The sequence below is a fragment of the Pieris rapae genome, chromosome 24, assembly GCF_905147795.1.
Source record: "Pieris rapae chromosome 24, ilPieRapa1.1, whole genome shotgun sequence".
NCBI classification, from domain to species: domain Eukaryota; kingdom Metazoa; phylum Arthropoda; class Insecta; order Lepidoptera; family Pieridae; genus Pieris; species Pieris rapae.
This window is the reverse complement of record NC_059532.1, coordinates 2,259,279-2,282,983: the sequence shown is the minus strand read 5'-3', so window position 1 is coordinate 2,282,983 and position 23,705 is coordinate 2,259,279. Positions and strand designations below refer to the sequence as shown.

Genomic DNA, 23,705 nt, shown 5'->3' with positions numbered 1-23,705 from the left:
GTTACAATTGTAATTAAATTTTGATTTTTTTATAAGCTTTATCGAAACAAACGTATTTTCTGTTTTGTCAAAAAAAAACAGAATTTCGTTTTTCAGAGAAATTGTTATAATTATTACAGTTTTTTGTTATTTTCGTTTGCCTGAGTCTTCTTCCTTTGATTACCTGTCAATCTGTCGTCTGTCGATAGATTTTTTACCTGCTTAAACGAATGACCATGGATATTTTCACTCGGACCGAATTCGCTCACAAAAAAATGGGAAAAAAAACGGAAGCCCTACTCGGAATATGAGAGGCAACTGCTCATACAGTTGCTGCAGTCAATGATTGGCATTCTCACGCCGTTTTTCTCTATATTCTCCATTAAGTCACTTTTTATACAGAGTCCATGTAACAAAGTTTTCCAAGCGATCCATGTAACAAAGCCAAATCACAAAACGTTACAGTTCTTCAGGAAAGTGTAGATATACGGGGTCCAAGTCACAAAGCTAGCTCATTGTTGAAAGAAAGATCAAACATTTATAAGCTAACACAATCAGAAACAGAGAAGTAAAAAGCGCTTGAAAATTTTGAATTGTTGATAAAAGTTTTCTGTTGCTGTTGTCATCACAATGCGATTCGTTCTACATTTTTCTCTCTGCGGTAATATGCAATCAGCACTAAGGCTATGAGCGAATTCGTTCTGTGGAGTGACGTCCCATTAGGAGTATCTACTCATCTTGAGTTGGCGAGTAAGTTCGTTCGGATGATAGCTTAACCGCTCTTTGTATTTAGTTGCCAGTCTCCGGATTTCCTCTTTGATAGCTCTCATTTTTAGGAGTTCGTAAACATCGATGTTGGTTATGTACCATAGTACTTTTGAAACTGCTCTTAGGATTTTGTTCTGTTGTCGTTGGAGTATGTTTATATTGGTATCACTTGCGCTGTTCCACAGTTGGAGGCTATATGTCCAAATGAGCCTTTGGATGACTTTATATATAAGAAGTTTGTTATCTAAAGTCTTGAGTTTACTCCTAGCATCCAGTAAAGGCTGTTGTACATGAGCTCTACCTCTTGCTTTTTAAATTTGATGTGGTGCTTCCACGTGTGTGGTAATCCACGATCTAGGGCAACAACGAGATTCCATTAAAAAAAAAATGTATCGGCACGCATTGTCTCTGGATGCTTCGAGGTGCATGGACCGCAGTCTTAACCGACTGTCACTGTAATATATTAAGGTTTTAAAAGATATTTCTTACCTAAGTTGTAAAATGATCTAGCCACTTTAATTATTATTTATAGTAACTCGTGTCTTACTTCTGATGTCTGGGCTTATTCCAACATACATTTTCTAAATGTTACTCGTAAATTTCTAAGATAGATAGGTACCGTTTTACACGTTGAAATATTTGTTATTGTTATAATTTTTAAAGGATAATAAAGAAAATATTACATTAAATGAAACATCAATTTGCATTTAGTCATTTTCTATCTTAGCTTGTGTTTATCTTAATCTCACCGTTAAAATCTCTATAAATACTAAATCATTATGCTTAGTGTACACTAAGCATTTTTTCGTTCAAACTAAAGTTTTTCGTTAGTAAAGTTTAAGCTAAGTCTTAATGCGCTCTATAGATCTTGCTCTATGAGATATCCAATCATCGAACAACTAGAAACAAAAACTATTAATCTTGACAGTGACAGTTAACATTTATGATTTAATTTCGACTTAATATTTTGTAATTTGTTCGTACAACTTTAATTTGATAAACAAAAAACTGTGTTCATTAATCATTTAACTAGTTTGATAGTAATATATTAGTAAATAGATAAGAATGAATACAAATTCGTTGTGCCGGTGTTGTTTAGCACGGCCCCCCGACAAAGAGCTAAAATCCTCTTACACTTGCTTTGGAAAACACGAAATATATGCCGATATGTTAAAAGATTGCTTTGAAATTCATGTGAGTTTTTATCGAACTTGCAATTGTATTTTTTACATAGTTTATAGACGTAGTTGGGTTGTATTTTATATAGATTAGCTTAGTTATATTTGCTTATAAGACGATATCTGAACGATTTTTATGTTAGTTATCAATTCCTCTTTAATTATAGTGAAATGCAAGTATATATTAATTATATTGTAGTTGCATCTTAACATCAACGCTCGATGATTTGGACTATTTTTTGAAAATCTATAAGTAATATAAAATATAATAAAATTGGTTTTAAACATTTCTAATCACAATAACTGCTACAGAATATTCGACAATAAAACAATAAAACATATGGCAATTTTTATACCATTTTCCTTTAATTGTTTATTTATATTTGATGACACCTTTTACATTTGTTTATTTAAAGTATAACACCTTTTTCTGATGGCGTATGCAAAGACCACAGATGAGTAGTGTGTTATACTTCTCTCTTGTATGTGTTGTTGTCAATAGTAAGCTGGGACATACTTGCTTATCATATAAAGAATCACTTTACTTAATTACTTCTGTTGTGATTTATATTACAGTTACCAATAGACATCTCAGGTGTGGATGGGGGCATATGTGAGATATGCATAACTCGTCTCCGAGACTCATTTGACTTCAAGCATCAAGTGTTAAGGTGCCAGAAAGAGTTTCAGTTATCCATTACAGATGTCAAAAGTAAGACATATCATTTATAAGAGCTTTTTTGAAAATTATTTGCAGAAATACTCAGTACATATCTTTGCAGATATTTCTCAAATATATGGTACATATTTTTCATTGTATGTATGCATACTTAATACATAGCATAACAGGGAAATTATCATAAAAATTGTTTCTGTAATTTCAGAGGAAGAAATGACAAATGTGAAGGAGGAGTTGCTAGATGACGGCGACAATTACTTTTTTGGTAAGTCGGTTATTAATATTTTATTCATCTATAATTGCCCTGCACAAAACCCTCTTAAGGGGTCTGCAGTCTAGTTAAGACACACAAAATAAACAAAACTATTGATTATTTTAAGCAAAAGGATATATACAAAGAAAAAAACGTGTGGCCCTTGGGACTTGCCTTGGTATAGTTATTGTGTAGCATTTTTTATCAATTTATGCAATTATAATTATTTCTTTCTTTCTTTATAGCGTACCTAGGCTACGTCACCGATCACGCCAGACCGATTTGAGACGCAGTATGCGTTCTGTCCCGCTCTAACGTGCGTTGGCTGCACCTTTATTACGTTAACGTGTGTTAGGTTAAATTTCGTTACGGAATTTTGTGATTCGGTCGTCGCGCTCAATGCTCAAGGCTCACGGATTTGAATCTTTTCAGTACTCTTTTTTGACACTCGCACTTGATACCCTAGTTATTTTTAGTCCCTATACTAGTCTTACCCAATGTTGCACTGGAATAAGAATTTTAGAAAGGCTATCGGCACGAAAGAGGTCGGAAATCTCCTCACATCACCAAATTATTTTGGCATTATTGGGTCATTCCTGTTGCAAAGTAATTTTGTCTCCAAACCTAGTACGAGGTGGAACCACTAAGCTGCAAGAACTGGCTATCACTCCTTGCATTGATTATTGGTTAATTAAATAATTAACGATACTTAAAAAAACATATGTGCAATTCACACATGGTAAAAGTGAAACCTTTAAAAGCAAAGTTTTTATAATTAATCAAATATAAATTAATCATTTTCCACTAACTAAATGTGTGTGTTCTATAAAAACAGTATATTTTAATGATACATTTTAATTTATAAGTTTAATATAAATCTTTAGTTTGGCAAAAACTAAAACAACGAAAGTTTGAAATTCGATCAAATAAAAAAGCGGCAGTAAAGAGAGGCTGTATAATGCCTGCTATCTCATTTTCTCCCACGTTAAATCATATGATGAATTGATGTTTCTGTCTCTCTTTACCGCTGCATCCGGTTTGAAATCACGACGATTCGAAAGAAGTTTATCTATCTCATGTTCTCCCACGTTAAATCATATGAATTAATGTTTCTGTCTCTTTTTACTGTCGCTTTTCCGTTGCATCCGGTTTGAAATCACAACGATTCTAAAGAAGTTTTAAAGTTTTTTTTTTTTTGAGAAAAAATATATTTTTGGAATAAACTAAAAAGTTTTTGTACTTGTTATAATTTTTTACCGCTTATAGCCACGAAGATCGATTTCCAGGGGCGGGGTAATAATACTGTAGTATATATTTGGAAAGCTATATTATATATTTTTTATAATTTCAGATATGAATACAGCCCTACCAGAGATAGACTCAGAAGAGAAATTAGCGGAAATATTTGGCTTAAAGGATATTAAAAGGAAGAGAAGACGTAAGAGGCTTACAGAGGATGATGGTGAGTTTATTAAAAGCGCGGTTATTGCGTTAACACTTTGTACAAATTTTCAAAAGGCCGGCAACTCACTTGCGTGCATCTATGGCCGGAAGCTGTACTTAACATCAGGTAACGCGCCGTAACGTTTTTCTGTACCAAATAGTAAAACGTTTCGTTACCACCCAGTGACTGATTAAACCTAAAATTTTCCATTTATGTGGTGCAAAGTATCGGAAAGTCGAAAATAATATTAACAAAATGGCATAATTTAATCCCGGCCCCGCATCCTAATTGCGATTATAATTAAAGATCTAAGCTATCATATCTCTAAACTTGGACCAGACTACTCAAGGTGTGCCAATTTCATTTAAAATCGGTTAAGTAGTTTAGGCGTCCATCGCGGACAAACATGGTGACAGGTTTATATATATTAAGATAATATTATATTTGTTAAAAGTTCATAAGCCTTTTAAGTACGGATTACTACAACTTTTTTAGTTCTGGGCCTCAGATTTGTGTATTTGTTTCATGATTTGTAAATTTAATAGGCATGTAGGTGATCAGCCACCAGTGCCTGACACACGTCGTCGAATTTTTTATTTTATATATAAACGAGCAGGAGGCTCACCTGATGTTAAGTGATACCGCCGCCCATGGACACGCAATGCCAGCGGGCTCGCGAGTGCGTTGCCGGCCTTTTAAGTATTGGTACGCTCTTGAAGGACCCTAAGTCGAATTGGTTCGGAAATACTTCAGTCGGCAGCTGGACTTTTTGGGTCTAAGACATGTCGGTTTCCTCACGATTGTTTTCTTTCAGGCATTTATTCAATTCAATATTTTATTCATACTTTCAGATTGCGACGACCTACCACTGAAAACATTTAGCACGAAAAATACCGATATATCAGATAACGCGAAACACTCGTACAACGTGAAAAAAATACTAAAATACTCAAATTGTACGCCATTTTTTAATAAAACGCTTAGTGGAATTGTATGCGCATCGTGCAAGACAACATGTACGAACATAAACGAACTACGCACACACGTACAAGACATCCACCCGGACACACACAACACAGACAAACGGCTAGACAAAAGTAATATATCGATAAAAATGGATATATCCGATTTACATTGTAAATTATGTCTGAAACACCAACAAAATATACCGACATTAAAAAAGCATTTGACATCCGAACACAATGAGAAATTCTTTCCCGATATTTACGATTATATATTCGAGTTTAAACTCACAGACGGCGATATTCTCAATTGCGCTTTGTGTAACTCGACATTTGAGACATTTAAAATGCTCCTTCAACACATGAATTGTCATTATCGCAATTACATTTGTGACGAGTGCGACATGGGCTTCATAAACAAACACCGCTTGAAAAATCACAAGCGTACACACGAGATTGGCGATTTTAAGTGCACGTACTGCGACAAAGTGTTCACGACACTCGTACGCCGAAAGTGTCACGAAAAGTATACGCACAACGCGAACGCACGGTATACGACCAATTGTCCGCAGTGCGATAAAACCTTCAACAGCTATTATCAAAGAAATCGGCATATGTACGATGAGCACAACATTTCAGCGGCGACATACAAATGCAATGTTTGCGATAAGTCGTTTATCCTGAAGTCCAAGTTGACCTCGCACATAAAGAAGGTGCACCTGATGGAGAGGAACCATAAGTGTCCACTCTGCGAGCAGGGATTCTTCATCAAACAGTCGCTTGACGAACATATGGTGCGCCATAATGGGGAGAGAGTGTTTAGTTGCACGGTATGCCATAAGGCATACGCGAGAAAGAAGACGTTGAGAGAACATATGCGGATACACAATAATGATAGACGTTTCAAATGTGGCCTGTGTGGGTTGGCCTTTGTACAGAAGTGTAGTATGAAAAGTCATATGCTGTCGAATCATGGTATTTCGCTGATGGAGTTTGAAAATGCCGCTAAAGCTATTAGTGTGAAAGCTAATTAAGGTTTTGTGGAAGAAGTAATTGCAGCTATAAGAATATAACAAAAGATGCAGACAAGAGAGGCAGATAGAAAAGAGGAAGACGACCGAGATGAGAAGAGAAAGATGGAAGATGATAAATAAGGCTGAGATAGGAAATAAGACCCAGATAAGGAGATTAAGAAAGCAGAGAGGGGACAGAGAGGAGATAAGTAAAGGAAGGGAGGGAGTAGCCGCAGGAAATAAGACCGATAAAGGGAGATAAAGAAGGCAGAGGGCAGGAAGAGAGGAGATAAATAAAAGAAGGGAGGGAGTACAGTCTATGCGGCAAAATCGATTGCGTGGCGATTATGCGAACCTACGCCACTTTAAAGTTATAGTCGCCTTGATATCAGAACTAAAACAGTTCTCTTTCTCTCTTCGCTTTACTTTACTTACCCGAATAAACTTTCGTAGCAGTTCGAAATAAACAAACAAATGATGTTTTGCTGATGTTAGACATTTGCCAACCATAATGGTCTAATTAGATATGTTTTTATTTATTTCGAATTAATTCTTAGACAATAGAACCTATAGAAATTGTTATTTTTAATTCTGTCTAGAAACCACCAAAACGCGCTAGCCAATATGGCCTAGCCATGCCTGTCATCAAACGTCAAGTGTCATACAATGCAAAATAAAAATGTGCCCGGCCAAAAATGTTTGTAATCTCTGACATGTCAGAAAATGGCAGCTGTCAGAATTCTACGGAATTAAAAATCTAATCGTGTAAGATAGAAAATGTTCACGAATCAGTGCAATAATTTATAGGTTAATTTAGTTCTCTAAAATCTGTGTCAGGCACAGAAGGGAAACGTATTAAGCTATTAAAGCAATAATCAATCTCTTTTTATATGGAAAAGTTTTATATATTTGTATTTCTTTTCTAAAGTGTGAGTTACGTCATTAGCTTGGTGCGCCAGTGGCGTAGCAAAGGGAGGGGGGAGGGTCCGCACCGGTTGTCACCTTTTTGGAGGTGACATACAACTGGACGCTCAACTTAATACAAATAACAATATACAAAAAAAAAATCGCTGGTATAAAAAATATTTTTCAGGGATTTCTCCACTAGCACTAGCTCTACGTAGAATTCGGGGATCCCCGAAAAAAGCCTGACACTTTAGGGGATTCCCCGTCCCATACTCGCGATCTTTTAATAAATAATCTGTGTCCTTTAGCATATAAATTCGCACCTGGTGCCACCCAAGGTAGAGATATTCGAGGACTGATTTAAAATCATTTATTTTTATTTATTTCAGGAATGAGCAAATATGTTATAGTTTATTTAAGGTCTTGTGATATTTGGTTAATTGTAGATATAATAAATAATTTATATCTCTAGTCTTTTATTTCTTACAACATAACTTGGTTCCTCCTTTATTGAATAAAATAAAACAGTTTAATTGAATATAATAAATGACAAAGATTAAAAATCTAATGTTAAGTGAAATATATGCCTATGGACATTATACAATTTGGCGTGATATCGTTTTTGGTGACGCGATATTTTGCCTCCACAGAAAATATTAAAATACGAAAATGTAGAGAAATTAAATATAACAGTTCCAAAACATCACATAGACTATTAAATTACTATAGACTATCAAATAGTCGTTAATTTGTAGATGTATTAATATTATTTAGTAAAATAAACCATATAATAACTGTTTTGTACTAATTTTATTGATTTTTAAATTATAATGGAAATGGCAGTTGACACCAGCGACATTGCACCGAAATATATATTTTCTTTAAACTATTACTAAAAACATTTTATGATCAGATATTTAGTAACTAAGTAAAAATAATTGGTAAATTTACATATATTGACGTTGCTTCAATACGAAATTTTTATCTACGAAGGTTTAGAAAACCGCCGAGAGATGGCGCTTTAAATTTCCTTCTACTAGCTATCGGTATTAGCTGCAAGCTAAAGTGGAGAACTGCCTTGCTGTCATCGCGAATCACAACCATTTTTGCAGTTGCAGAGAAAAATTTATGAGATTTTGAGACACGGCAATCAAACAAACATATAAAACAAAAATATCTTTATTCATATAGGTAAACAAGTACACTTATAAACGTCAAACATAATTAAATTAATTGTAAATTTACATTTACTACCAGTTCGCAAGTCAAGGGCGTAGAGTGAACAAGAAGAACTGGCAAGAAACTTTTCGCCACTCTTTTCAATCGCCAAGTTTTTAATACAAATTGTTTGAACTGGAGCAAATCAATACCAAGGATTAGGATAATTTAACTATTCGTCATATTTATAAAAAGCTTTATTGATTAATTTACTTTTAACGAGGGCTTTGAATTTATTTAATGATAATTCTCTAATGGAAGCTTGTTGTAAAAACTAATACAATTCTGACTTTCGTCTCGTTTCTTAATATCCTTTTCATACATATACATTATACCTACACACATTTAACAATGAGTAACAAAATTTCCTGTCAAAATGTAGAAACAACGAAGAAATTTGTGCCATAATTATACTAAACATAATTCAAACGAGTAATTAGTGTGTTGCATTATATTTGAAGTATTACAATCATAGATTATAAACATTATGAAAATCCACTGCGCCTGTAAGTCCGTTTGGTAAAATATGATTTCTTTTATTATAATCGAGTAGGTACATTTAACTTCATATTTTTCCATCAGCCGTGTATGTACGTACCATATTACGTCATTAGGTTTAGATTTTGAATTAATGAATAAATCTCAAGTACCCTTATTATACAAAATAGGACAACTTTGTTGCATATTGTATCATCTAACGTAATTTGTAAAATATACTGGGAGCATATCAAGCCAGGACGGATCGTTAGTTTTATATGTGATTACAAAGGTTTTATTTTCTTGGCACTTAGCACTGTGCTTTTGGTTCGCTTAGGTACCAATGACCCTCCGTAATAATTCATCGGAGTTTGCATTCCATCCTAAAAAATCGTCGAAAATCTGCGAAGCCATTTGGCTTAGTAATATTTAAATAGGCATTATGGCGGGTTTTTAAAAATTAAATAAAAAGTACAAAGTACGCATGTCAGAAGTAAAACTTCTTTGTAAATTAATTATTACTAAGGTACAGACCCCAATAGATAGATGTGCCAGTATATGATCACTCCATGTAAATTCTATATGTGCTAATGGTAATATAAATAAATAATAAATCTAAAGTTCTAATATGTGCTAAACGAATACATCAACCAATAGCGAATATTTTTTCTCGATCTTTCTCACAATAGCTTACCACCTCTCGATCCATGGCACTGTGAGTATGCGATGTTCGCCCTTCGATCTTTCTGTCTTGCTTCCCTATTTGACTTACTCCTACTCCCATTCTCACTCTCTCCTTTTCATAGACAAAAACGCTGCATATTTTCGTGATGCTTATATTATTATTGCGTTTCATCCGTAAAAAAATTAACCTTATCCGCCTAAAGAAGTTTCACTTGAAAAATATTTAGAATAAATATTTTAGAATAAAAAAAATAATTTGCGTAGGTTTTATGATTTAATAAAGAATCTAAAATATGTAGTTTTTAAGGTCAAATGATTATGCGCCGATAATATGTAAAACTCCCAATCGTAGTAGTGATCTCGTACGAAATAAAACAAAAAAATACAGCAAATAAAAATATATTCAAATAAAATATTTACACATATACCAACCAACCATTTACACAAATATACCAATAAATAAAATAGGCTTACAACTATATCAGCGCTTAAACAAAATTTACTGTTGAAGATTAATTTTACATTCGAGCAAATCAACTAATTGCAGTTAGACAAGTCGATGATTGGACACAAAACAGTCTATGCGTTTGACAGATAATCAAATGCTAAACTAACTTGGCCATGCGTTTGACAGTTTAAAACGCTACCTTACGTATGAATCGTAGTTACGATACGTATGTCATATATTACGCAACTATTTATTATTTAGCGTGTATGTCAAACCCATGGTTGGGCTACTAATCGAGCGTTCAATTTATAAGCATTCTAGGGAAATTAAAAAATAACCAAATTACACGAAAATAAACATTAAAAAAAATGTCAAACTGGTGCCAAAACGACTTTATATCAGTAAGAAAAAGTTAATTAGAATTTAAAAAAGAATGTGGGCTGTCAATACATGTTTAGTGTCCGCTTATATCGTTGTATTAACTCTGCAACTAACCATAGACTTGATTAATAAAAAAATAATAAATCCGCTTTCAAAAAATAATTTCTCATTCTAAAATCTATTAAAAGTGCGACACTACATTTGTGCAAATTTTTAAAATTTTCCTTTATTATATATAAAATCTATTCTTTGCACATCAGTTATAAATTCTGAGCATTTACGACCCCACGAACCCAAGCACTTATCTAAATTTATATCTAAGAAAAAATAACCAATAATATATAGAGTGGAAACGAAAGTCGTTTGCAGCAGGCGTTGCCGTATTTTATTTTCAAAGGCATGGTCCCGTGGCCATGCTAGTCAAATGCATGGTCGCGTGACAGCGCTTAACATGTGAAATATATAATCTGTGTCACCTTTTCTGGTCATTTGGTCGTTACAGCTAGTATGGTTGTTGGAATTTGTCAAAGAGCGACCATCTTTAATTTTCATAGCAAATATACATGCGAAATATGAAATTAATTATTAATAAATCCCACTGCATCCACTCTATATATTTCAAATAATTTCATTTAAATATTATGTCAATTTTCCACTTCAAACATCTGAAATTATTACAAATTAAAAAATGTACATTTTCCATCTGTTTCAAAACATCGTCAAAATGTGAAATGTCACTGTGAAATCTACGCTTTCAACGCAGGGAATGTTTCAGGCCTTGTGTGAAACGTCGAGGTTACATCGAAATGTTTCATAACAAGGAATGTTTAAGAGTTTACACAATACAACAGATGGCGCTGTGAAGAAAGATTAGAAAGCAAGAAACAAAATTGAATAACAGAACAAGAATTCAAAGCGCCATTTTGTACCAAGAACAGGTAAATAATAGCCATTAATAAAAATGACGTCATTAAATTACCAAAATACTATTTAGGGACCGTTCAAGTATTACGTAAGTAGGTTTACTGTAATCCCCCCCCCATTGTCAGCAAAAGTAAGCAAAGCTTTATTTCTAGTAGAAATACTCGAAAAGGTATTTCATTAGAAGCATAGACAATGTGAAAAAAAGTAAATACTGTTGACGTAATCACCAAATAAGAAAGAAAAAAATCCAAGATATCCCCCCCCCCCAAATAGTGCTTACGTCATACTTAAACGGCCCATAAATAAAGATGGCGTCATTCGCGTTGTATTAGACTATATGAGACTGTATCAACTGACCAACAAATAACTTTGAGTAAATTTGTGACACTATAATCACTACATTTTTATTAAAATGACGGTAGTATTGGAAGTTTCTGTCAATTTATTAATAAATCTTCAAAAATACATAAACATGAGCACCAACAGCAAAAGATGTGAATGGTCGAAAACAATTCTATTACATTTCTTACAACAACAACGAGTATAGAACATTGTCTATGACTTTTAAATCATTTCTGCAACAGGGGGCTTACCACAAATTATTTATCAATTACCAACAAATTGTTTTACATATAACAAGATCTGTGCATTAAAAAAAATATCGAGTACAAATTTCGACTATGTCCTCTTTATTTGCAAGTACCCTCCTGTATTTTACTAAATTTTTAAAGACTACCCACATTTAGTTAAGTGGCGACATGTAGGTGATGTCGTCCCACGGGTGCCTGTACAGCGGCTGCTTCATCCTCTTCTGGTCGAGATAATGACCAATGTGGCCGATCGTTCTGCCAAGAACGAACAACGCGTTGATTGAGCCCATTTGTATGTAGTTGTTGCCTTCCTCCCTGGAAAGAAAAACAAATTCATTAAGAGTATGGTTTGGGGTGTGTGTGTGTGTGTGTGTGTTAATAGTTGACCATGCGTTGTGCTCGATGTGCAGTCTCTTCCCGGAAAGACTAAATTACCCAGGGTTTGACCAAATCCTTCGGGCGTATCTTCCTAAATTCCTATTTCGGTAGAAAAGTAGTTATTCAAATCTGTCCAGCCGTTTAATATTTCAGTGACATACACACGTACAGTAGAATTATATATATTATTAGTATGATTTAATAATATATTATAATAATATAAATATAATAATATTAAATCCTATATATATATATATATATATATATAGGATTTAATTGTGGCCTATTATTAACTTCAATAAAACAAATCAGTAGGGGCCACAACCTTTTTAGGTGTAGGCCTCAGATTTGCGATTCTGTTTCATGATTATTTATCGATCTATAAGGCAATCCGCCTCATGTGCCTGACACACGCCGTCGACTTTGTGTCTAAGGCAAACGATTTCCTCCAGAGAGCGAATGTTAAATACGCAAATAGAAAGTCGATTAGCGCACAGCCAGAGATCGAACCTATGACCTCAGAGATGAGAATCGCACGCTGAACTCAACACACAATTTTATAGGATTTTTTTATATAATGAGGGGGGCGGAAACGAGCTTACGGACTGCCTTAAAGGGCAGCCATCGCAGCCCATAGACACCCATTTTTAGTGGATGCGTTGCCGGCCTTTGATGAAGGAGTACGCTCGAACTTTGATTAGTTGCAGGGTTTCCCAGGATATCCTACTCCCAAGTTATTTCTCATAATACTCACTGAGTGAACAGCTGACAGTGCCTGAACATATCAACCATGGCCGCGGCGATGATGCCGTCCACGTTCAGGATCAAGTTGGGCTTCTTCCGAGTGGTGATGGCCTCCACGTCCAACGCGTACCGCGTGACGGGCCAGGCGGGCCATCGTGACGTCACGTACGCCTTGAGCTCGCGTACGCGGGAATCCGGATTGTTTATGGACTTAACCCTGGATTTATAAACAATTAATGGATCATGTGCCTACACCCAACTTGGGGTTCCAGACGAGAGTTAAATACTGGAAATAAATGGCTTTTTTATTTTATTTATTTATTTAATGGATCACTTAACATCAGGTGATTCCCCGTTTTGCCCCCTGTTCCATAAAAAAAGCGAGAGCGCGCAACGAGCGACAAAGGGGCACAATCGGCTGCATTCGTTAAAAAATCGACATAATTGTATTTATGAGTACAAATAAAAAAAAAATGTAACTTGATAAATTCAATTTATTCCATCTTTATATATATCCATAGAAAATAACGTTTAGACTAAACTCGTTAAACGTTTCGTTCAGTCACTTGTCTGATGGAACTTTAGCGACTTGATTGAATATCGTCATTTAATTAACTGTCTAGAGATTCAATTAACTCTCTGATTGAACTACTTAACTGGAACAGATAGAGGTGAGACCGCCCGTTGCCTCACTTATCTAACCTATTTTTGTATAACTGTTACGTATTATAAATATATATATAAATACAGTAGAACTCCAATTATCCGAACACATTCGGATAATCAAATATTCGGATAATCGGTTTTTTTTTAAAGTTGCCATTGGAGAGAATAAAAGCTACGTTTTGATATTGCACCATTTTTTTATTGAATTAAATGAAAGAGACATGAAATTTTCACATGTTTTAAATATAAATAAAATGTACTTATGTACAAGTTTAGAAATAAAAATCATTGTTTTTTAAACATCACCGTCAATGTAAGCTGTTTTGCGGTCTTTTTTTTTTAATTTTTTGTAATTCGGATAATCGGGTATTCGGTTAGTCGGAGTTCGGATAATTGGAGTTCTATTGTATATGGTTAAAATACCTGTGCCCAATGCCCATAATGAGCTCGCCCTTAGCCCGTTTCTCGTTGACGAACTCCTGCGGATGTTGACCGCGGTCGTAGGCCGAGCAGAAGTCAATCGCAGCTCGGTCCAATGCCCCACCGAAACGGTCTCCCTAAAACACCCATTTTATATTCAGAAAAGCAACTAGGAAACTGGCATAAAGTTATCTAGGCACCTCGCCTCGTCATTATCGACAAATCAGATGCCAAGTTGATTTGGCGTGTACTAAATAAATTCTGGGTTATTGTTAAAGGAATTTACTGCAATAGTAGTAATTATTATGTAAGACAGTTCGATATCATATCTAATATATGATATTTATTATTGACCCCCATATATATACCCCCCCAACTAACACTGTTATCTTAGTCATTACCTCATATTTTTAATGATTAAAGTGACACCCAGTTTCAAACAAAGTGTTTCTATTAACATTCAAACTGCAATCACCAAAAAACCCAAAAAAACTTCATTTGACAGTTGACATTTCTAAAGTGACATTTCAAAACTTACAATTGTCAAAAGTCCAGAGACAATAGACGATATCAAGTCCTTTCCGGCCCTGGCTGTGACCATAGTGTTGTGGGCCCCAGAGACTGCGGGGCCATGGTCCGCCGTCACAATCAACACGAGCTCGAAGAACTTGCAAGCCCACTCCGGCAACTCTCTTTGGAACCTGAAGTTATTCCAAAACGCATACATTTTATTCATTTATTTATTTAGTACACCCACAGCTAACATAAATTATATATAATTACAAATACACTGAGAATGTAGCCAAAGAAACTTTAAACAAAAAAAAAGCAAAAATTTAATTCCTAGTAATGCCCCTTGGTTCAGGTCGGACTATATATATATGTAAAGAAAACCACTATTATTGATATTGTTTTTCTTAATTAATTTGATTCTTATTCTAATTCTCTATTTTGAGTTTGGCGCCATATAATTAAACAGATGTCTCATGTCATTGTAACTGTCAGTTGGTGAATGTGTTTGCGAAGATTGAATGGGTTATGTTTTTGATTTTATATAATATCAATACCTGAAGTAAGGGCATTAAATGTTGTTTTTTTGTCTTACAGAAAAACACAATTAAGTCTTATTTTACTAGAAACCCGAATATTATTACATATATATTTTTGTTATCATAAAAGTTTTATGTTACTTAGTTTTCTTAGTTTTCAATTGCTTCCTTCCAGATTATTTTTGAAGTTATACTTCTTTTGGCGCGATGGAGAAAAATGATAAGAGTGAATTTTTACGATGCGCGCGCACACCAACACCTAAATTCGACATCGTAAAGTTAGGTCTAGGTGGCATGGAAATCTATAGCTTCATGTTATATATTCTAGTATTTTTATATGTAGAACACGTGTTTCGAAACAGTACAATTAAACAGTGTGAATAAATAAATATTATTTTGGTGTTTTTAAATCAATTTTATATACGACGGTGATGATAGTATTTATCGGTGTAGTGTATAGACTACTATTCATTTGTGCCAGTGCTCCACGATATTTTAATATGTGTATATAATCTAAATAATTTTTAAGTATTATGTATGTCGTAACTCTCTAAGACAGACTTAATCTACTTTTATTAGTCCCATTATCATTCCAATTTTCCAAGAATAAAATAAACATTGATAAAGCGATTTTATACCCTTAATAGAATATTATTCCACATTAGTTAAATGTCTATAACGTGAAAAAAAGTTTTACTTTTACCGTGGTTTCATAAAATCACACAAATTTTTTTTTAAATGTTTCTCGAAATTATCGTATTGGCATCTGTAAGGATAATGTATGTATTTTTGTAATAAATAAAATAAAGAATATTAGTAAGTATATATATATAAATTTGGACGCCATTTCGATACCCTGTGAAAGCCTGTCAAATTAACACTCACCACAACAAACTGATAGTTCCACCGACACCCAATTGCCTCTCCAGGACCTGACTGATTGGTACACCGCAGTAGTTCAACTCCTGGCCTCTCTCGTCACAAATCGTGCTTATAAAGGCCGCCGGTTTTCGGATGATACCAAGTTTCTGTAACACAAATATACATTATCTTAATATATATATTTCTTGTGTGCGTGTGTATGTGACTGAACTCCTCCTAAACGACTGGACCAATTTTGATGAAATTTTTTGTGTGTGTTCAAGGGGATCTGGGAATGGTTTAGATTCACAATTTTGTCCGTTGGACAATGTTTTTTTGATTAATTTTCAATTTATTAGTTGTTGTTGATTTTGGAATGTTTTACATTGGATCCGACAGACGGCGCTACCATCGCAGTGTCAAATTTTAACTAATATTCGAATTTTAATTTTAATTTTTAGTCTGTCCCGACAGCGCTGCGATCAAATTAAAAAAAAGTTTTGTTATCATTGTGTTATTGTAGACCATGGGCTGGATCGTTAGATATTGTCATAACATTTGAATTATAATTTTCTTCAAAATGGTCCAGAATGTTTTAGCTTATTAAAAAAAGTTTGCAATTTTCAAATTAAAGACGTGTAGACAGGACAACGTCTGTCGAATCCGCTAGTATACATATATATTACTTACAAATATAAATTACTGGTACAGAAAGAGAGAACATGATTTATAATTTTCTGTGTGTCATACACAAAGATAATAAATACATCATGTTCTCTATCTTTCTGTACGTAACATTCTTACGAATTCGATTCGAAATAAAAATGTGTGTATTATGTTTAACTATTATTACATCATCTAATATATTATTGAGCAATTTAAGTAAAATAGTTTTTGAAAATTTAACTAGGTGGCAACACTTTATATGAATTGTATTGTAACTAAGTGTTCTTGCTGTCATTCATCTGATTACCAAATAAAAGTTATATTTGTGCTAATTACTATCGTTTCTTTGATAAACGACCCATAATCCTTCAGGTTATGGGCCCAGTAGATTCTGCAATTGAAAGTTTTAAGAAAAATAGCAAAGAAAAAGTTACAATCGTATTGTGAAGAAATTGACAAAATAACCTCAAAATGGATTCAATGCGGTCAATAAACTTAGAAAAATTTGATGGAAATAACTTTAGGCAATGGAAATTCCAGATAAAGTGTGCCCTAAAAGCAAAAGGGATTGATATTTCAGTTCCTAAACCGGCTGGAAATAATGTTGAATGGACAAAGAATGATGGCATGGCCATGTTTATTATAACATCTTCGATGGACTTCAAACAAATAACTTTAATAGAAAATTGTGAAACTGCTAAGGAAATAATGACAAAACTTGAATCAATATACGAACAGAAGAGTGAATTATGTAAAATGTTGATCCATGAAAAGTTTTATCAGTATAAAATGTCTACAAATGACAGTGTAGCTCAACACATTTCTAAAGTGGAATCATTGGCCAAGCAGTTAAAAGAAAGTGGCGAAAGTATTAGTGAAATGGCTGTGATAACAAAAATACTTGGAACACTGCCTTATAAGTATAGATCACTCCGTCAAGCGTGGATGTCTTTGGATCCAGAGCAACAGACTCTTGTCAATCTCACTGCTCGTTTGTTAGATGAAGAAGCTAGTTTACAGTGTGAAGAAGAACAAGAAACCGCTCTTCTTGTGGCTAAGAAAGGATGTAAAAATAGCCCAAAACAAAGTGAGCTGAATAGAAATGCTAGTAATTCAAATCAAAATAAAAACAGTAAACACAGATTTGAATGTTATAATTGTGGGAAACGAGGACATTTTTCTCGAGAATGTCGTGCTCCAAAGAAATCCAAGTATAGAAAACCTCAACAGGAAGGTGCAGACTTGTTAGCGTTTAATGTAGAAACCAAATTCCATGAAGCTGAAGACAATGTGTGGATTTTAGACAGTGGTGCCTCTGCACATATGACCTATAGAAAGGAGTTCTTTGTAGAACTATTGGAATGTAACCAGAAATCATTGACATTAGGAAACAAACAATCAGTGGAAGTGGCTGGCATTGGCAAGGTGTTAATAAAGAGATGTGTCAATGGACAGTGGGAGAACAGTGAACTACATGATGTATTGTATGTTCCGAATTTGCGACGAAATCTGTTCTCAGAAGGTGTGATAATGCGTAAATCATATATCATTATCAAGAAAGACTCTGGTGCATTCATTTACAAAGGAAATGACTTGGTAATGTGTGCAACAATAACAGAAAATAATTTATACGAATTGAAAATTAAAGCTGTGGTCTCAGATACATGTAACTTAGTTCAAAGTGATCAAAATAACATTAAAATGTGGCATGAAAGACTGGGACATGTTAACCTAAAACAAATCAAGAGTATGAGTGCTGATAATGTGGTAGAAGGCTTGAAACTGAATAACAGTGATAAAACTGATTTTGTTTGTGAAGCATGTGCATATGGAAAGCAGTGCAGATTTCCATTTCACAAATCTATACGAGGAGAACTACAGCCAGGTGACCTTGTATATAGTGATGTCTGTGGACCTATGAGTCATACATCTATCCAAGGTATGAGATACTTTATATTATTAAAGGATGCTGCTACAAGTTACAGGCATGTATATTTTGTCAAACATAAAAGTGATGTGATGGACATATTCATTAAATACAATGCTATGATCAAAAATAAGTACATGCATAGTGTCAGAATATTGCATACTGATAATGGAAGAGAGTATGTGAATAAAACCTTCAATGACTATCTCAGCAAAGAAGGTATAATTCATGAGTGTACTGCGCCATATACACCAGAACAAAATGGGCGTGCTGAAAGAGAGAACCGTACCATTGTGGAGAGTGCACGTTCAATGTTGTACGCGAGGGATGTGTCACTGGAATTATGGGCTGAGGCTGTGAATTGTGCAGTATATTTATTAAACCGGACTTCCTCCAGCCAAACTCCTAAGAAAACACCATTTGAATTATGGAACGGCATCAAACCTCATATAGGCCATGTGAAGGTGTTTGGAAGTATTGGATATGTCCATATTCCTAATCAGCTAAGAACTAAACTTGACAAAAAGAGTGAGAAAATGATACTAATTGGGTATGATAATAACAATTACAGGATGTTCAATCCAGAAACCAAAAAGGTTAAAATATCAAGAAATGTAATTTTTGAAGAACATAATGTTCCAGAGATAAGGAAGAATATTACACAAATATACATTGACGATGAAGTCAAGACATTAGGACAACAAAATCAAATGCAAGAAACAAATGTAGAGGATACTCTTGTGGAAACTTCATCATCAGAGAATGAAGATACCATGTTGAGTTGTAATAGTAATGACCCTACATATGAACCTTCTCAAGAATTAGATGATGATTTAATTCAAAGCAACATAAATTTGAGACCAAGGATTAATAGACGTTTTGAAGCAAACCTAATTGAACTGTCACTGCCACAAACGTATGCTGAAGCGATGAAAAGTCCACAAAGAAACGACTGGTTGAAAGCTATTGATGAAGAATTGCTTGCACATGAAGAGAATAATACTTGGACTCCAGTAGAGAGGTCTGGTCAACGTACGCTTACTACAAAGTGGGTTTTTGCTATAAAAAAGGATGAAAATGATCAGGTAAAATGGTTTAAAGCTCGTTTATGTGCACGCGGATTTAATCAAATAAAAGATATTGACTATCAAGAAATATTCTCTCCAACAACGAGATATGACTCTATAAGAATTATCCTTTCTATTGCAGCTAAATATAATTTAGAAATTCAACAGTTTGATGTAAAGACTGCTTTTTTGAACGGGTATTTGGAAGAGAATATTTTTATAGAAGTACCAGAAGGAATTTCATTTAAAAATGATTGTATCCTAAAACTTAATAAATCACTGTATGGACTTAAACAGGCGTCTCGTTGTTGGAATAGAAGATTCACTGAGTTTTTAATAAAATATGGTTTTGTGCAATCTCAGGCTGACAGTTGTGTTTATGTAGGTATTTTCAATGGGGTGAAAGTATTCATAATAATTTATGTTGATGATGCACTTGTAGTCTCTTCCAGTTCCTCAATGATTAAAAGAGTTATAGAATATTTGAAACAAACATTTAAAATAAAAGAATTAAAATTGAAATATTTTGTGGGAATGGAAATAGAGAGAGTAAATAATTGTATCTGTATTTATCAAAGAGATTACATTGAAAAATTAATAGAGAAGTTTTGTATGAGTGATTCAAATCCTGCCAGTACCCCTGCAGATGTAAATGTTGTTATTTCAAAGAAAATGGATGAAAATATTATTAATTTTCCATACAGAGAAGCTATAGGGTCCTTGTTATTTTTGAGCTCTGTTTCAAGGCCTGACATTTCTTTTGCTGTAAATGTTTTGAGTAGATATGTAAACGATCCAAGTCAACAACATGTAAATGCCATTAAACGTGTTATTAGATACCTAATAAATACTAAAGATTTATGTATATGTTATGGAGAAAGTAGTGATCTCACTGGCTATTCGGATTCAGATTTTGCAGGTGATGTAGATACGCGTAAGTCTACTACAGGTTATATTTTTAATATGAATGGGGGACCTATAACATGGTGTAGCCAGAAACAGAAGACTACTGCTCTCTCCACAACTGAAGCAGAATTTGTAGCTGCTTGTGAAGCTGCAAAAGAGATATTATGGTTACAGCAATTATTATTAGATTTAGGTGAAAATATTACATCTGTTCCATTGTATGTTGATAATCAGAGTGCAATTAAGTTAATTAGCAATCCTGTTTATCATAAGAAAACCAAACACATAGATGTGAAATTTAATTTTATAAGGGAAAAGGTTGAGTTGGGTGTAATTAAACTAAATTATATTCCTAGTAACAGTCAATTAGCAGATATGTTAACTAAAGCGTTACAAACTCAAGCTTTTATCTATTTAAGAGATCACATTTTGTTTTTCTTTTCACAACTCTAATTTCAGTAGGAGTTTATTTTTTTTTTATATTTGTACCTAGTTTAAATTTTAGTGGGAGTATTGAGCAATTTAAGTAAAATAGTTTTTGAAAATTTAACTAGGTGGCAACACTTTATATGAATTGTATTGTAACTAAGTGTTCTTGCTGTCATTCATCTGATTACCAAATAAAAGTTATATTTGTGCTAATTACTATCGTTTCTTTGATAAACGACCCATAATCCTTCATATATAAAATTCTTGTGTCACGGGGTTTGTAACCGAACTCCTCCGAAACGGCTCGACCGATTCTCATGAAATTTTGTGTGCGTATTGGGTAGGTCTGGTACAAATTATGGAGAGTCGATGGAATCTCCATTTAAAAAAGAGTGGCGTAGAGTTTACTGCCAGTTCTTCTCTTCCGTTCTACGCCCTTGACTTGTGAACTGGCAGTAAATTTAACATTAGAAGCATTTCATATGTATTTCTTTTTTTAAGTTCATAAGTGTACATTGTGTTACCTAAATGAATAAATAATTTTAAATAATTACAATAAGAATTCAATGTACAGATGTAATTGGGTTTCAGATTTTCGAATGTTGTTTAGCTATATTTATCTATTCAATCTGTTTTCTGTTTCTGTACCTAAATGTAAAAATAAAATACCAAACGATTTAAAACAAATTTTTCATACTGTAACATGATTAATAATAATTTGTACAGCTGTATTTTAAAGAGAATTACGCCCTATTCAAGTAAAAGTTCTAAGCCTTAGAACAAAGCAATACTTAGTTATTTGAATAATAATGATTCATAATTAATGATTAAATTGATTGTAATAATGATATTCTTTATTAGTTAACGATTACTCACCCTAGCCCAGTCATAGTCCATTGGTACTTTGGGAGGTTCTACTTCCTCCTTCTTGATGATTTTGCCTTCTTTCACCAGTTTCAAGTAAACCTATAAATAGAAAAAAAATGCCTAAATTTTGATAATTAGCAAAAACAACACCACTATGTTGTATGGATACAAAGAAGCGATTCCTTGGACGCATAGGACAATCGAGTGAAAGAGAGATAGAGAGATAGATGCGGCGACAGCGTACAATGAGCGTAACGGGACAATGATTTATTAGACGTCAAAAGAAATAATAAGGCTAATGGTGTGCTAACAAAATCAGTAAAATTAAATTACTGGTCACACTGAAAAATTATACAATTACCAAACAATAAAAAAACTAAACTAATCTTAAGAATAAATCACAATTCAAAATGCAAAACAATATTGAGCAGGATTGGATATGTATAAGACGTGTTTCTACACATATATATAATGATATATACGTAATCTTTATATATATGAAATTCTACTGTACATGTCACTCAGTCACAGTGTCACAGGCTCTTCAACGGCTTGACCGATTTGAATGAATTTTATCTATGAGTATGGGTGGCGCCCTGGATTTAGATTCACAAATCAGTCCGGCAGATGGCACTGCAGTCTGTATCTAGGTGGAAACAGCAGGTACAAGTCTAACTGGTAACACTTGGTAACCAAACGATCTGGGTTTGATTCCCAGTCTGAGGAGCCGTTCAAGTATTACGTAAGCACTATAAAAGAACGAAGAGAGAGAAGAGAAAGAGAAGAAGCACTAGAAAGTGGGGGGGGGGGGGTAATTTTTTTGATTTTCTTATTCGGTGATTACGTTTATATACTATTTACTTTTGACAGCTTTGGTTACTTTTACTGAAAAGAGGAGGGGGGGGGGGTATCTGTTTGTTTAATATCCTAATCGCTGATCATGCAGGACAACATTCATCAGGTCTGCTATAGTACGGACGCGGAGCACGAAGAATTTCGTACAATGACCCCTCATCTTATGTCTTTGTCGCTCGCGCATAAACATAATATTGCCGTTGCGCTCACACAGATGCAGTGACCGCCGTATTCAGAGATTGTAAACCTTTTAGTCATAACCATAAAGACATGCGGTGGTTCACATGTACTTTGGTTTGTTTTGTTATAAGTAGTATATATGTTATAGTATAGTATATAAGTAGTAACGTATCTGGCGAAACATCTGATAGTTCATCAGAAATAGATGCCTCTGACTAAAATTAAATGTTTTTTTTTAAGAGTATTTCTGTTTTTTTTTACCAAATCTTAGTCGCAATCATAACTTTTCCTTTTTATAAATCCATCAAGCCGTTTAGTCTAAATAAAAATCAAAGCTACCGTTTTTAATATTCGTACTTATAAAAAAAATGTTTTTAACCACTGGCAGTAGGCCCAAAGGTCATCATTAAGGTACGAAATTCTTCGTGCTCCGCGTCCGTACTAGTAAAATGACTCCAAATACCTTGTTCACAGCATCACCGAGGGTATCAAACGACTCCGGCACAGTGACTCCGTACTTCTGTAGCGACGCATTCTTCGCAACTGCCTTCTCCAACGCGGAACCAGCGAGCGAACCCGCGTGCCCAAACTGAACCTCTGATGTGAACATGTCTGTAAAAAAATTTTGTTTATACAATTGATTTTCAACCATTTTTCCAAATTCTTGTCTTTCGATTGTCGATTGTCAAAACTTTACACTACGATTGTCAAATGCTACACTAAGATTGTCCAACTTTACACTACAACTGTCAAATGTTACACTACGATTGTCAAATGTTACACCAC

General features: G+C 34.1%; 2 protein-coding genes across 3 annotated transcripts in view; one reads left to right on the top strand and one right to left on the bottom strand.

The window, feature by feature from the left end:
* Positions 1–1,695: 1,695 nt before the first annotated feature.
* Positions 1,696–7,653, top strand: LOC111000555 (zinc finger protein 559-like). Its single transcript, XM_022270037.2, has 5 exons — positions 1,696–1,941; positions 2,502–2,637; positions 2,810–2,869; positions 4,209–4,319; positions 5,153–7,653. Exons 1-5 carry the CDS (start codon positions 1,813–1,815, stop codon positions 6,295–6,297), a joined length of 1,581 nt encoding a protein of 526 aa, XP_022125729.2. The 5' UTR covers positions 1,696–1,812; the 3' UTR covers positions 6,298–7,653.
* Positions 7,654–10,376: 2,723 nt separating this feature from the next.
* Positions 10,377–23,705, bottom strand: part of LOC111001964 (ATP-citrate synthase) — a 48,137-nt gene continuing 34,808 nt past the window's right edge. For both annotated transcript variants that reach the window (XM_045633747.1, XM_045633746.1), the window contains exons 18-24: positions 23,383–23,531; positions 21,894–21,983; positions 16,047–16,189; positions 14,651–14,813; positions 14,116–14,249; positions 13,037–13,243; positions 10,377–12,219 (exon numbers count right to left, since the gene is read on the bottom strand). In XM_045633747.1, coding sequence (XP_045489703.1) covers positions 12,057–12,219; positions 13,037–13,243; positions 14,116–14,249; positions 14,651–14,813; positions 16,047–16,189; positions 21,894–21,983; positions 23,383–23,531 — 1,049 coding nt within the window. In that variant the 3' untranslated portion in view covers positions 10,377–12,056. The remainder of the gene's footprint in view (positions 12,220–13,036; positions 13,244–14,115; positions 14,250–14,650; positions 14,814–16,046; positions 16,190–21,893; positions 21,984–23,382; positions 23,532–23,705) is intronic.

Coding starts and splice junctions, on each gene's coding strand:
- LOC111000555 (XM_022270037.2), top strand. CDS start 1,813: ATGAATACAAATTCGTTGTGCCGGTGTTGTTTAGCACGGCCCCCCGAC. Junction 1,942..2,501: donor AAGATTGCTTTGAAATTCAT/GTGAGTTTTTAT, acceptor TTTATATTACAG/TTACCAATAGACATCTCAGG. Junction 2,870..4,208: donor CGGCGACAATTACTTTTTTG/GTAAGTCGGTTA, acceptor TTATAATTTCAG/ATATGAATACAGCCCTACCA.